General features: G+C 39.6%; 1 protein-coding gene across 1 annotated transcript; it reads right to left on the minus strand.

Moving 5' to 3' along the window:
* Window positions 1-8307: 8307 nt before the first annotated feature.
* On the minus strand, window positions 8308-8944 carry LOC133714242 (non-specific lipid-transfer protein A-like). The gene is made up of 2 exons (XM_062140324.1): window positions 8584-8944; window positions 8308-8446 (listed from the first exon to the last, which is right to left on the minus strand). Exons 1-2 carry the CDS (start codon window positions 8922-8924, stop codon window positions 8437-8439), a joined length of 351 nt encoding a protein of 116 aa, XP_061996308.1. The 5' UTR covers window positions 8925-8944; the 3' UTR covers window positions 8308-8436.
* Window positions 8945-12856: the final 3912 nt, after the last annotated feature.

Raw genomic sequence — 12856 nt, forward strand, 5'->3', positions numbered from 1 at the left:
AATTTCTCACAAACCTGTAAACCCAAGCAGATGAACCGATTTGTCTTTTACATTGCATATATCCCAATGCGTCTGCTGGCGTATAGTCTCGGAGTCCATTTAGAAAGAAAAAAACACTCTCAGAGGACCTTTCACAAACACATAACGTGTGTACAATAAATTATTCAAATAATGAACCATCACAACTTTCATATCCAAAAAATAATTGTAATTGGCATGGAACACAATTGATCGAACAAAATCCATAGAGACTGAGGGAGAGCTTGCGTTAGTTTGCAGCAAAAGAAACGACTCGTTGGGCTAGCGTCTGGAGAAGGCCCAAATCAGTATTGAAAACGGTACGGAGTCAAGGCCCAAAGAAAATGGGGTATTATTTTTATGATGATGAAAATTGGCGCTACACCCTCTTCATGTTTTCTTTGTAAGGGACTTTTATGATGATGAAAATTGGAGTTTTCAATGTGTTTTTATTACGTAAATACAAATACGTACTCCAAGTAGATTTAGTTTGATATAGACTTAGTTTAATACAGTAGTAGACTAGTGCCATACAAAAGTAGCTAGAATAGTCACAAACTAGTCTCTACTAATGCATTGAGTTAATCTACTTCTAAATCAAACTAGTATACTTGATGTTTCAAAATATATACACACATATATATTGATTGTAGATGAACACATACTCTCAATGTACGTAATTGATGAATTTTTTTTTTTTTTCAAAAACATTATGAGGGTATGATACACATTTAAATAATAAAGACAAACTGAAAAGTATGTATAGATTGATATTTCAGGTCTGTTAATTAGGAATTAATTTACTATGTCGAAATGTTTTTAAAAAGAAAACCGGTCAGATTTGGAAACCTTGTGAGACAAGGAAATCCTAGTCCTACCAAGTTAGTGAAGTTACTAATCCCAGTACTCTTGGGTTTCAATTTAGAAATCACACACCCTAATCCCAGTACTTGGGTTTCAATTTTGCAAGCATTCGCTTCCCTATAAATTCCTAGAGCAATTGATCGATTCCTTTTGCTTCTTGTTCGAGTTAATTTCTTTTTGCTTAATTAATCTCAATTCATGGCTTCGACCGATCGCCCACCGATGAGATACAAGATGCCCCATGACTTTTTTCCTCCAAAACCACAAGAGTATAACCATCGCATGGAGGATGATGTCCATGATTATGATAATCATATCTCTGATTTTTCTGCCGATTCTTGTTGTTGTTGTTCTGATTATTCTTCAGACCGCCCGGATATGGAAGTTGATCACCTTCGCTATTCTTGGGACCGTAAGGCTTACTGCATTCCTTGTAATGCTCGTTCCAAAGGAAGCAATTCCTCAGTGGTTGCTCAAGCTACCGCTAGTCATCAATCTGACCCATCTGAGGATCAACTTCACCCTACCGTAACTGATTACGATTCTTGGTCTACCCATTTGCAACTTCATGACCATAGTAGCCGCCATTCTGACAGCGAAACCGAAAGATACAACCTTTCTGCTGGTCATCCTTCAATGGTCGCTGAAGGTGCCACTACCCCTCAATCTTACCCATTTGAAAGTGATTCTGATAGTGATGACTCATGTTTTAGTCTACCCTCTTGGCATTACTCATGTCCATTCCCTACTATGCCGTGTTATGATCCTCAGTCTTATTATGGTCCATTCTCGCCCAGAAATGGATATGTGAGTGCGGGACAAACATCCGCATCAAATTTTGACTGCAATATATGTTTCGAGATGGCAAGAAACCCGGTTGTGACTTCATGTGGACATGTATACTGCTCGCTGCGTTTGTACGAATGGTACGTTGAACTTCGACAACGGGAGGGAGTGTGTTGTTTGTATGAGAAATATGTATGATTCTTTGATCACTCCAATTTGCAGTGGGGTCAATTCCGGCTTCAAAGTGCTCAAGAGCTAGCCAAAAAGGACTTAGGGTTTGAAGAACGTTCAGTGCTAGAGCTGCGAATGCAGTGGACAACTTGATTAGTATTATAATTAATATTAGGATAACATTAATTTGGTACTGCTTGCTGTGAAATAATTGTTCTGAGGTTATGTAGATGCAACTACAAGTAATCAACAAATTTGATTCTTAGCAGCAAACACTTTTTCAATTTTATTACATTTATGCTTCATGCTTCTTTGCGAGCTGTATGAGTTTCTTGAGTCTGCATTATCTATTTTTTTTTTTTTTTTTTTTTTTAGTAAAGTCAAATCTCAAGTTAGACCATTACATTACATACATTTCTATAGCTAACCATAGACAGATAAGAAAAAGTGGTATATAGAATAGTTCAACATTCACTTATTTCTAAAGCAAGCATATTCACTATGAATCACATAATAAATAAGCAAAGTACACAAACAGAACTAACAGAGACTAGATAGCCTTATGACCTCGTAATCTCCACCCGAATCCCAAATCTAAAATCCAAGTGAGCCAGAGGCCATCAGCTTGAACCAGAGGCCCAAATCCAATAAACACTTTGAACTATTGTGGACACCTAAATTTCAAGCCCTCCAAACCGGTCTAGACTCCCATATTCGGCTTCAAATCTTATGTCCCCATTTCCCTATCCCCTTCCCTGTCTCCCTTTAAAATTTTGACACTTGGCATTGTTGTCTCCTCAGCCTAACCACCTCTTACCAGCCTACAACCCCGTTTAACTCTAACCCTCACATCAATTTCTCCTACACCAGAACTGATCTGCAGAGAGCAACCACCATGAGATATCCACCACCCTCCTAACCAAACCCGCCGCCACCACCACTCCCAATCCTTTGGCCAGAACTCCATATCAACACCTAGGTTCCACCGCCAACAACCCAACCTTTCGCCGTCAAAGCCCCACCGAAATCCCTTCTGCACAGCCATGGTTTGCCGGCCAACACACCCACAAAACAGTCCCATAGCAGTAGATCAGCATATCAATCCTCTTAGCCAGCGCAGAAAACTCCACGTTCCGCCGACGCCCCTCAAAACAGATGGCCATCGATCACAATTGCTTCTTCTCCACCAAGACAAGACCATCAACCACATATCCGGTAGCAACCACCACGCATCGGTGAGGCCAGAGGTCCGTGCCGGCACGGGGTCGCCGCCGGAGGAGATCACCAGAGAGAAAACTGAAGAAAAAAAATCAATCCATGCGCAAAACTGCAGTTTGCCGAGAAAGACGGAGAAATCTAATTACTGGGAATCTCTCTCTTGATTTTGGAATATTGCTAAGTTGTTTGTGTTTGATGACACATGAGATTTGTTAATGTCTAAAAGTTCGGCGGTAGCTGAACCTTTGTTAACGCTGATCCGGTGGGCGGATCGATACTTGTGGTGTACTCAAAGCTTCCGCTACCTGTCAAGTAAAATACAAAGGGCGTCAAAGGGAGACCGCGTTGGGCGGTCTTCAACTCTCCGATGCCTAAGTTAGTCAATGTATTTATGTTGACAAAGTAACAGTAGGTAAGTATTGAATGCGTAATTAATGAGGAGAGAAGAGAGAACCTTTTATGGGTGAGGAGGAGGCTGACCTCCTCCTTGCTTTCGATGTGGGACTGATGTTCTTCAGTTCCCAGCTTCAGAAGCTTCTGATGCTATCTTGGCGCGGCGCGTCGGCGGTGATCTGGAGGTGATCCGACGCTGAGGTTGTAGCCCGCCTGGCGGTGTATCTGCATGTCATTCCTTTGGTTGGAATTAGTACCTTTGGCGGTACAATGAGCGTGGCCCATTATAGCTAATTATGCTTGCAAATGTACATGTATGTACAAGATTCATATTCCATGGTGTAACTATAGCATTTTTGAAGAGGAGTTCCAGACAAAAAGCAAGACAGCCGAAGAAGAAAAAGAAGAAGAGTTGTTTTAGTGTTTTGGGTGAGTTAGAGATGTTGGGTTAGAGTTAAACAGGATTGTAGGCTGGTAAGAGATGGTTAGGCTGAGGAGACAACAATGCCAAGTGTCAAAATTTTATAGGGAGACAAGGAATGGGATAGGGAAATGGGGACAGAAGATTTGAAGCCTATTAATTTGGGCATCCAAACTAATCTGGACACCGAACCAGAATTGGGCACCTCACTTCCTCCGTCGCCGACACCTATGAGAGATGCCGCCCCAATAGCTCGATGCATCAGGAAATGCGCCACCCTATCCCGGAGCACACAACTGCTTGTCACCCTTTTTGCAAATCGGAGCACTGCCTTCCTCAGGGCACACCTCCTCCCTCGTTGATGATAAAAGATCGAGCCAGCAACTTCATCGCACACTCGCACTAGTTGGACTGACCCCCAGCCGCATACACTAATCTTCCTTCAGTCGCTTCCTACCTAGCTGGATCCTCTGCTGATACCCAACTAGAGAGCTAGACAACACTCTACTTCGAATTCACTTCAATGAGTCTTAATGGAGCGAAAAAACCGAATGAAAATTCGTCAAACAAAGTCATATATTTTCTAGAGAGAGAGAGAGAGAGAGAGAGATGGAGAGCCATATATTTTCGGGGTATGCATTAATGAAATAAACATTATTGACAAGTGAATTAAAAGTAATAAGGGAGTAAAATAGACTAGAAAGTAGTTAATTACTTAATTTTTGGCGAGGATACAAAAGATTTCATTTGCCCAACTCTAATGGGATTTTCGGTAGAGTGGTTTTTTTTTCTTTTTTTTTTTCTTTTTTCTTTTTTCTTTTTTCTTTTTTCTTTTTTCTTTTTTCTTTTTTCTGTTCTCTTTTCTCTTTTTTCAAAGACTACAACAACAAACTAGATACGATCTTCTATACGCACCCCGTGCTGGACAAGTCAAAGCTAAAAGCTGAGAGAGTAGATAGAGGAAGACCATGTTGCCAAATTTGAGTATCTCCAAAGGATTGACCATAATTTGCCAATACATCCGCCGTAAAATTTGCTTCTAAGAAATTATGATGGAAATAACATGAAGTGAATGAATTTTTGAGCTTGAGAATGACATGGCATGGATAACTGTTTTAATCCACCACGGGGGGAGCGCAAGAGCCGTTGACGCAATCAATTATAAGTTTGAAATCTTTTTTTTTTTTAGGGAAACGGAATCAGGTTCCGGAATATATTAATCAAACGACGACTCTCCGTCAAGCTAGAGGGATTCAAAAAACCCCTCCTAATACAATCAAAGCACAAAGCATACTGCGAAAACGCAGATAGTCCTAGAGAAAGCAGAAAAAACCAAAATAGCTAAAACACGAAATAAAATAAAGCGTCTACACCTTTCCAACCCTGAGATAAGAGGACGGAACAAGGTGAGAAAATTATTCAAAGCAAAAAAAACAAAAGAAACGCAGACCTACACAATCCCAAGCAAGCAGCTAGAATGGAGCATTGACACGTAAGACCTCAATTGGTGTACATCTCCGCAACCATCCCAGCAATAGCTTCACCAAGGACAATGTTGGACTACAACCCTAACCCTCTTGGGATAGGGTGTCCTTCTCCATTATCTCCTCAACCGGGCCCACTACAGCCAAAGTAGGGGCAGGCTTATGTTTATTCCGATGGCCACAGGGCCTACCCTTCTTCTTCGGAATCTTCCCATCAGTAACAGGAACCTCAACTAAGTCATTAGCAAGCTTCATGCGTTTTCCGTCCTCGACCCAATCCTCCTCACGAAGTCGTCGCACACCCAACACTTTAGATGGGTGTCCAAATGAAAACAGACCACAACCCTCAGACCCAAATAGCCCAACAGACGGCCCACTAGCCCTTTCCTTGGTCAATCGAGACTCAACAGTCAACCCTAATTCATTATTTTAGCATATTCAACAGTCAACAAGAATTGGGCAGCTCACTTCCTCCATCACCGACACCTATGAGAGATGCCGCCCCAATAGCTCGATGCATCAGGAAATGCGCCACCCTATCCCGGAGCACACAACTGCTTGTCACCCTTTTTGCAAATCAGAGCACTGCCTTCCTCATCATCACCTTTCTCTGGGCACACCTCCTCCCTCGTTGATGATAAAAGATCGAGCCAGCAACTCTGTCGCACACTCGCACTAGCTGGACTGGTCCCCAGCCGCATACACTAATCTTCCTTCAGTCGCTTCCTACCTAGTTGGATCCTCTGCTGATACCCAACTAGAGAGCTAGACAACACTCTACTTCGAATTCACTTCAATGAGTCTTAATGGAGAGAAAAACTGAATGAAAATTCGTCAAACAAAGTCATATATTTTCTAGAGAGAGAGAGAGAGAGAGATATGGAGAGCCATATATTTTCTGAGTCTGCATTAATGAAATAAACCAACCCTAGATTATGGACAAGTGAATTAAAAGTAATAAGGGAGTAAAATAGACTAGAAAGTAGTTAATTACTTAATTTTTGGCGAGGATACAAAAGATTTCATTTGCCCAACTCTAATGGGATTTTCGGTAGAGTGGTTTTTAGCATATTCAAGTGAGAGTCTCCAAACATCTTGAGTAAAGGGACATGTGCAAAAAAGATGATTATAAGTTTCAGCATTTTGCCTCACATAGGACAAGTAGTACTATATCATTAGTGCTATTAAAATGTGTGCAATCTATCCTTTCTCTTAAGTCTCCCTCTTATAAGGAACCAACAATTTTCACTTTAGATGGCAGATTCAAGTTCCACATTATTCGCATAAGGTCATGGTTATGCATATTAAATTGCAATCAAGTTGTAGATTTAATAGTAAAGAGACAATTAGTCGTAGGTCCCCAGATAAATTCATCTTAACACTCTTCCAAAGGAAGAGGAATATTCATAATTTGGTTCACCGTTCACCGTATCATGGTCAAGGACAGATGACATTTAATTTGTCCAAACTACCACTGATAATAAAATCTGCAATAGCGACATTCCAATCTAAAGATTGTCTTTGAGTATCATCTATTGAGGGAGGACTCAGAGCACCGGCATGCATTTGCATCAACATTAATAGATGGTTATATATTTCACATGCGCCGAAGGGGTTTATCTTGGGCCTAGGAAGCCTTTGGGTTCCCCTTGACAAAGTCAAAAAAAAAAAAAAAAAAAAATAGATGGTTATATTACATTAAACACAATTGTTAGTTATTGAAAAAAAAAGTTGATTATAAATATCAAAGGTTGAGATCGATCTCATCTTAGAAATGTTGGGTCACTTGCACCATCGGTGCATAGAAAAATTTCCATCATTAATTAATAAGATTAAAAAAAATTGGCACCGTTCTTCTCTGCTCCTTGAGGTCACTAGATAGAGGGATATCATTTATAATAATAATAATAAGAAATAGCTTTTAGCTCATTTGTCGTTCTCATCTTTTACCCTTCAGTATTATTAGCTTACAAGGAGACACAAGGAAAAATGACTCCTTGCATAATTCAAAAGATTGTCGGATAAATTAGGATTTCCCATGACTTCATATTTGGATTAAGATTTGAGAATAACTCTAAGATTGGATCCTATATGCATTTTTCTTTGGGTTTGGGAGACATCAAAATCAAATTACATATATTTTATAATGCACAGATAGCCACGCCAATAGTAGATAACTAGAAACAAAGATTCTATAATCACTCTAGTACAGAAAAAGTAAGCTACTTCATTTATAAAGTTTAAAAAATAAAAATCTATTGATTTTCTATCTGTGATTAAATCGGAATTTTTCCAACTCCGATACTGCTTTTAAATAAATGATAGTATAGATTATAAATAAGATGCTTGCAGTATAGTTTGGCAGATGCATTTGATTACATTCAGCGGCTTAAGCCATCATGCATTGACGTATAATATGTAGAAATGTTCACAAGTTTATTAGAAAACATGACCATCATGCTTAATTATTTGATGACTGCTGATGATGATAGCCAGTATGTCTTTGAAGATGGTGAGAGAGCCATCATGCTCGTAACTTCATTTTGATTTCATTGCAATTTGTGTTTTAAGATGGCAGAGAGCCACTTGTGACTTCATGTCAGCAATTGCATTCTTGGCCGACATTTATTGTTTGTATAGATGGTTCAAATTTGACAGCACTAGCTACTCCGAGAGAATAAGACTAAGATGTCTGTTTCATTGAGAAAATGGATGAGGCCGGCAGCCTACTACATGTAATCTATTAGTAATAGCTAGTGAACTGCATACTCGTTTTGTTATTCTGAAACCAAACCAATCTTTTGTTTACCAAACCAAACTTTTGTTCTAGTGAACCTCAGAATTAAGCGGAGCACATATAAAATGCCTCAATGCATTTCATTCATAATCGAGTTTTATTACACCTTGATCTAGTTAAACAAGGTACGTTGAGAATCTTGAGATACAAGCTCACTTATTTCATAATTAATCATTTCTTTTATAAAAAGAAATCTGTAACGGCTTTATTTGAAGGAAACAGCAATCCTAGCCTCTGTGCTTCCTTTCTTTATTTCTTGTATCGATGATAATCAATCCTCCATGTTATTTGACACTGAACCAAGGAAAATGGAAAGCAGTTAAGAAGTTTGAATATATGATCAATATATATGACATTGCAATTTAGGCGACTGATAGCATGCAGTTCTCCAAAAGGAGAGAAATAGTTTAATTGAAAAATGAGAGGCTTACTCCTGACAGTTGGTGTTCTTTGAGATCGGAATTCCAATGTCTACTTTACACTCGGTTGGGAGAGCAGCAGCTGCAGCTGGATCAACATTGGGGATGTGAGCAGCTGCTGTCTTAACACATCCACAGGCCTCCTGCCTGTCCTCGGTGGTCGGGGTGAGTGTCTTGATGTCACTCACCCCACGGCAGCACTCCTCTGTGGGTTCAGTAGCCTTGCCAGTCAAGTAGGGAATGCAAGGAGCCAACAACCGATTCACTTGGGTGCACTCAACTGCCTCCCCTTGATGCACCATTAGGTGAACCGTGCCTAGCACAAGAAACATCGAGATCACAATGCCCTTCATGATGAATATTTCTGTTATGAAGTAATACTTAAGAAATTGGATGAGCTTGTGTATTTGTGCCTTGGTGAATATGAAAGGTTCAGATGGTGAATATCTATATATAGTAGTTCAGGGATCATGATGTATACAAAAACAGTTATGGAACTTTGGCCTCTTCTATGCCCTCTAATGTCACTTGGATTTATCATTTGCAGAAAAGAGGATAAGCTTTCGGCTCTGGTCTTTTACAATTTCAGTTAGCTATTTGCAGCTTTTGGCTCATTTCTGTACTCAACTGATGAAGAAAAGTATCTTTCTTGAAGGCCCTATTAAGCCATTTTATCTCTTCAAGGAAACTTTGTTTGCATCCAAAACGGCCCTCAATTTATACATCATGACTAGGGAGTTCAACAAAATGGAAATTTAAAAAAAAAAAACAAAAACAAAAACAAAACAAAACAAAACAGGTATTTTCATTTTTTTATTATTTTTTTTTTTTTGAAGAAGAAGAGGTATATATATATTTGGTACAAAGAGGCATATATTCTTATATTCTTTTTGCTTACAAATGGAGAGGTTTGGAATGAATCTAGTTTCACTCACCTGTGCTTGATTCCCAAAATAAAGGATCCTAAAGATGCGACGCATTTTAGACCTATTGCATTATGCAATGTTATTTGCAGAATTAGTTCAAAGGTGGTTGCTAATAGACTGAAGCAATGGTTGCTTGAGATAATATCTCTTCTACAAAGTGCGTATGTACCTGGCAGATTAATATCTGATAATACACTTGTTGCAATGGAAGTAACACATTTTATGCATCAGCTTCGAAATCAAGAAACAGGTTTCTTCTCTCTTAAGCTGGACATTAGCAAAGCATATGATCGATTAGAATGGAATTTTCTACATGCAATGCTAACCAAGTTGGGTTTTGAATTAAAGTGGATACAAATGATTAGAATTGTGTTACTTTAGTTCATTATGCAATTCTAATTCAGGGAGACGTGTCTGCTCAGATTTAGCTGGTCTCACCATGTGTCCCCACGCTCCGACGCTTCATCATCTGTTTTTTGCAGATGATAGTTTTATGTTTGGCATTGCAATTGAACATGAGTGCATTCAGTTTAGAAGAGTGTTAGATACTTATGAAAAAGCGTCAGGGCAGAAGGTGAATTTTCAAAAAAGCAGTGTCGTATTCAGCAATAATGTTAAGCAGGAAGAGCAACTGAAATTGACATCTCTTCTTGAAGTGAAATGCTTCAAAGAGCATGATAGATACTTGGGGTTGCCCCTCCGAGTTGGAAGATCAAAAACAGCAAAGTTTGCTTACATCAAAGAAAAGTGACCAAAAAGCTTATCAGCTGGAAGTCAAAAATTCTGAGTTCAGCAGGAAAATAAATTTTGATCAAAGTAGTAGCCCAGACGATGCCTCTTTATGCCATGAATTGTTATTTATTACCGAAGGGTCTCTCTGATGATATCCACCAACTTTGTGCTTCTTTCTTTTGGGGTGACACTGAAGAAAAAAAGAAGATTCACTGGAGAAGCTGGGAAAGGGTTTGTCTGACAAAGAATGAAGGAGGTATGGGCTTCAAAAATATATATGCATATAATTTAGCTATGCTGGCAAAACAAGGATGGAGAATTCTCTCCGATCCTGATTCTCTTATTGCTAGATTATTCAAGGCCAGATTCTTTCCATCATGTTCCTTTTGGGAAGCTGAACTTGGGGACGCTCCATCCTTCTCTAGGAGAAGCATTTTACAAGGAAGACCAGTGCTAAAAGCAGGAGTTCAATGGCATGTTGGGGATGGAAATAACATCAATATTTGGTGTGATAAATGGATTCCAAGCTGCCCATAGTATCGCATTCAGAAGCCACCAAACACCAATTTGGAAGTTGTAGCAGACCTTATTGATGCTAGAGCGCGGGTTTGGAACACACTGAAAATTAGAGGTACTTTCCCTTATGATATTGCTGAAAAAATACTCTGTATTCCGTTAAGTAGAAGAAACATGAAAGATACTTTCTTTTGGAGACCTGAAAGCAAAGGTTTATTCTTCTCTGTTAAGTATGCTTATTGGATTGCACGAGAGAAGGTGCATGTTAGAAAATGTGCTTACATCCTCATCTCATGGAAACCCTTATCATGTTTTGTGGAAAAGAATTTGGAGGGCACATGTTCCGGGAAAGGTACAAATTTGTATCTGGCGTGCATGCCAAGATCTGCTACCTACAAAAGCAACATTACTCCATAAGGGTTATACTGGGGACACTAATTGCCTACTATGTTCTGCAAGATTTGAGGATAGAGCACACATTTTTTGTAAGTGTCCTATAGCCCAAACAATCTTATCAGCTCCTCCTTTCAATCTGCAAGCTAGTCTGTTGCCACATCTAAACTTCATTGAGTGGATGCTAGAGCAAGCTATGAACCTAAAGCATGACACTTTCGAGAATTTGCTTATGATATTGTGGGCATTGTGGAAGAACAGAAACAATAAATTCTGGGATGGTTGTGCACAAACATCTACTGATATTGTGTTCAGCTCCTTCTCTTGGTTGGATGAGTTTAGAAAGGCACAACATGATGCTGCTGCCAAGCTAGTTAAAATGCAAAAGAAAACATGGAAGCCTGACCCCGAAAAGCGATGGAAGCTAAATGTTGATGGTAGTTTTTTACCAAACCAAACGAAAGGGGGTCTAGGAGGAGTCCTGCGTGATGGGGATGGATGTTTCAAAGCTGCATTTACGCAGCCAGTACACCATGTTGATAGTGCCAAACAGGTAGAACTCCTAGCAATCAAAGAAGGTTTGCAACTGTTACAATCTTTGAAGGTGCAATCTGTGGTGATAGAGTCTGACTGCCTGTAAGCTACTTTGGACATCGAAAACTAAAGGTATGATCTGATTGATTATTCTGCAATTATTGATGATATAAGGATGACTATGGCGTCCTTCCCAGGAGTGCAGATTTGTTTTGCTCCTAGAACTTGTAATGCAGTAGCTCATAGGCTAGATAGTATAGCTTTTGATGATAACTATACATCAGTTTGGATTGATAAAGTTCCAGAATGCATTTTGGACGTTTTACAATCAGAGTGTAATCAACGGACTTGAGGCTTCTTTCAATAAAGTTAATTATTCGATTCAAAAATATTCTTTTGAGACACCTTATTTATTATTATTATTATTATTAGGATTAAATTCAGTTTAGTCCCTCGAACTTTAGGCCTAAAATCACTTTGGTCCCTGACTTTTTTTTTTAATCAAGATGGTCCATGCACTTCCAATTTCCATCAGCCTAGTCCAAAATTTGACTTTGACTCTAATCGTGACGTCATACGCTGAGTTGGCACCGACAAGCATGGCCCACTGTTCAGTTTTTGACTCTTAGTTTAGACGAAATGTCCAAACTACCCTCTTCTCCTCTCTCCTCTCCTAAATCCTACAACCCTCTCTCTAACCCTAAAAACCCAGATCTCTTTGCAGCTCCGCTCAATCGCCACCATAAGCGCAACCACATCCGCTCAACCGCCACCATGAGCGCAACCCAATCCTCCTCTCCTACCTCACTTCCTGCTCTCAATCCTCTTCACCATCAAAACCAGTCTCCGACTACACTCTCTCTTTCTCTCTGTTCTCCCTCATCTTCCAATCTCCCCAAACCCACCATCTCTGTACTCTCCAGAGGCATTCCCACCACCACCCAAACCATCAAAACCATATTTCACTTCATCTTCGCCACCCAAAATCAAAATCGTAAAAAGCATCCAATCCAACCCGACCTTGTGATAAAACCCAGATGAGCCAGCTTCAAATCACTGCAAAATCCAGCAACAGAAACCAGAAATCCACACCAGAAGAAAAAAAAAAAAAAAAAAAAAAAACCCAGAAATTCACATCAAATCCGACGACCCTGTGATTGAAATTTCTGCAGTTCTTCGAAACG

The sequence above is a fragment of the Rosa rugosa genome, chromosome 6, assembly GCF_958449725.1.
Source record: "Rosa rugosa chromosome 6, drRosRugo1.1, whole genome shotgun sequence".
Lineage (NCBI taxonomy): Eukaryota > Viridiplantae > Streptophyta > Magnoliopsida > Rosales > Rosaceae > Rosa > Rosa rugosa.